This window comes from Rhinopithecus bieti, unplaced genomic scaffold, assembly GCF_001698545.2.
Source record: "Rhinopithecus bieti isolate Rb0 unplaced genomic scaffold, ASM169854v2 scaffold_20307, whole genome shotgun sequence".
In the NCBI taxonomy this organism is placed as follows: Eukaryota; Metazoa; Chordata; class Mammalia; order Primates; family Cercopithecidae; genus Rhinopithecus; species Rhinopithecus bieti.
In genome coordinates this window covers 289,746-291,240 of record NW_016809865.1, presented here as the reverse complement: position 1 = coordinate 291,240, position 1,495 = coordinate 289,746, and the positions used below count along the sequence as shown (strand labels likewise).

Below are 1,495 nucleotides of genomic sequence, written 5' to 3'. Positions count from 1 at the left end.
GTCAGTAAATTACCTCCAGATTAGTTAGAGATAAATATTAGCGTCCTCTCCTTTCCTTCAGGTTTGCATTTTCCCTTCTCGTAAACACTTAAAAAAGCTTTAAGGTTCTTTAATTCCAAATACCTAATTAGCCATCACTAGCCTTTTGTAATAAGGAAAAGAGTATCTGAAGTACAAATCAAGAGTTCGCTTTGCCCGTTTAACAATAAAAAACATTTAAAAAACGTACGCCAAAGGCAATGGCAGTAATAAAAGAAATATGCAGAGGTGGCTTCAGCAAATAACGGGTCTGCAAAACGCAAGTGCTTAACAAAAAGCAGCCCAAACCTCTATTGCAATATACAGCACTCCAATAAATTACACAACACTTGCACAGGCTGCAGAAATAACGCAGGACAAGACTTACACAGATGCCAATCCGCAGCATTTATACACATGCACATGGCAAGAGACAGAAACCAAACACTATCATTCAACTCGGGCAGGGTAGCGCGATCCCGAGCTTGCCCAGCGTGGGTGCCCTCTGCGTGTGTGTCTGTGTACGCGCGTGAGTGAGACCCATCCTTGGGGCATTTCCCCTCTTTGGGCAGTTTTGCTTCATTTGTTTCCTATTTCTGCTACATAGAAACTAACTTCCATCTCAGCTCCAGCCAGCGCCGCTGAATAGAGCCTGTGCTGCGGCTCCGTGTGCGTCAGATCCCTCCGCGGAGCCGTCCCCGGCCCCCTCCCTGCCACTATCGGCCTCCACAGAGAAAGCGCCTTCCAGCCAACCGGCGGCTTGGGCTCCGACATCTTCTCCGACTGGAAATAAATAAATAAATCGCACGCCCTGGGGGGAGAAGCGGGTGGGGGTCGCGCCGTGCCGGGTGCGGAGCGCTGGGGACGAAGGGTCGGAGGCACTCCTTTTTTAGCGCCGGGGGGCGGGTGCGCGGGCCGGGGCCGGGCCGAGCCCGGGGCCGCGAAGGCGGCGGACTCCTTTCTGCGGCGGAGGGATCCGCGGCGGAGGCGGCCACGGCCGTAGCCGCTGCCTGAGAGTTGTTGTTTCCTCCTCCTCCTCCTCCGCCTCCGCCGCCGTTGCTTGAATGGTGGAGCCGAGGCTCGGCTCGTGAACACACACTGACAGCTATAGGGCAGGCGGCGGCACCGTCCCCGCTTCCCCTCGGCGGCGGGGTGTCCCGTCGGTGGCCCTGAAGTGACCCATAAACATGTCTTGTGAGAGGAAAGGCCTCTCGGAGCTGCGATCGGGTAAGTCGGGGGGCTGCCGGGGCCGCTGGCACCGGGCGATTCCGCCCGCGGTCCCCCGCCCCCCGCCGCCCGGCCGCTCAGCCTGTGTGTCTCCCCGTCCCTCTCTCCCGCGCAGAGCTCTACTTCCTCATCGCCCGGTTCCTGGAAGATGGACCCTGTCAGCAGGCGGCTCAGGTACGGCGGCGCGCGGCGCGGGCCGGGCCGGCGCTCGCTGCTCGCGGGCGTGGGGGAGGGAGGCGGCGGCTGCGGG

At 58.9% G+C, this 1,495-nt stretch overlaps 1 protein-coding gene across 1 annotated transcript in view; it reads left to right on the top strand.

The window, feature by feature from the left end:
• Positions 1-423: 423 nt before the first annotated feature.
• PHIP (PHIP subunit of CUL4-Ring ligase complex) overlaps positions 424-1,495 on the top strand; it is a 140,615-nt gene continuing 139,543 nt past the window's right edge. Inside the window, 2 exon segments of the mRNA XM_017890728.1 lie at positions 424-1,245; positions 1,361-1,449. Of these exon segments, the coding sequence (XP_017746217.1) occupies positions 1,206-1,245; positions 1,361-1,449 (129 nt within the window). The 5' untranslated portion in view covers positions 424-1,205.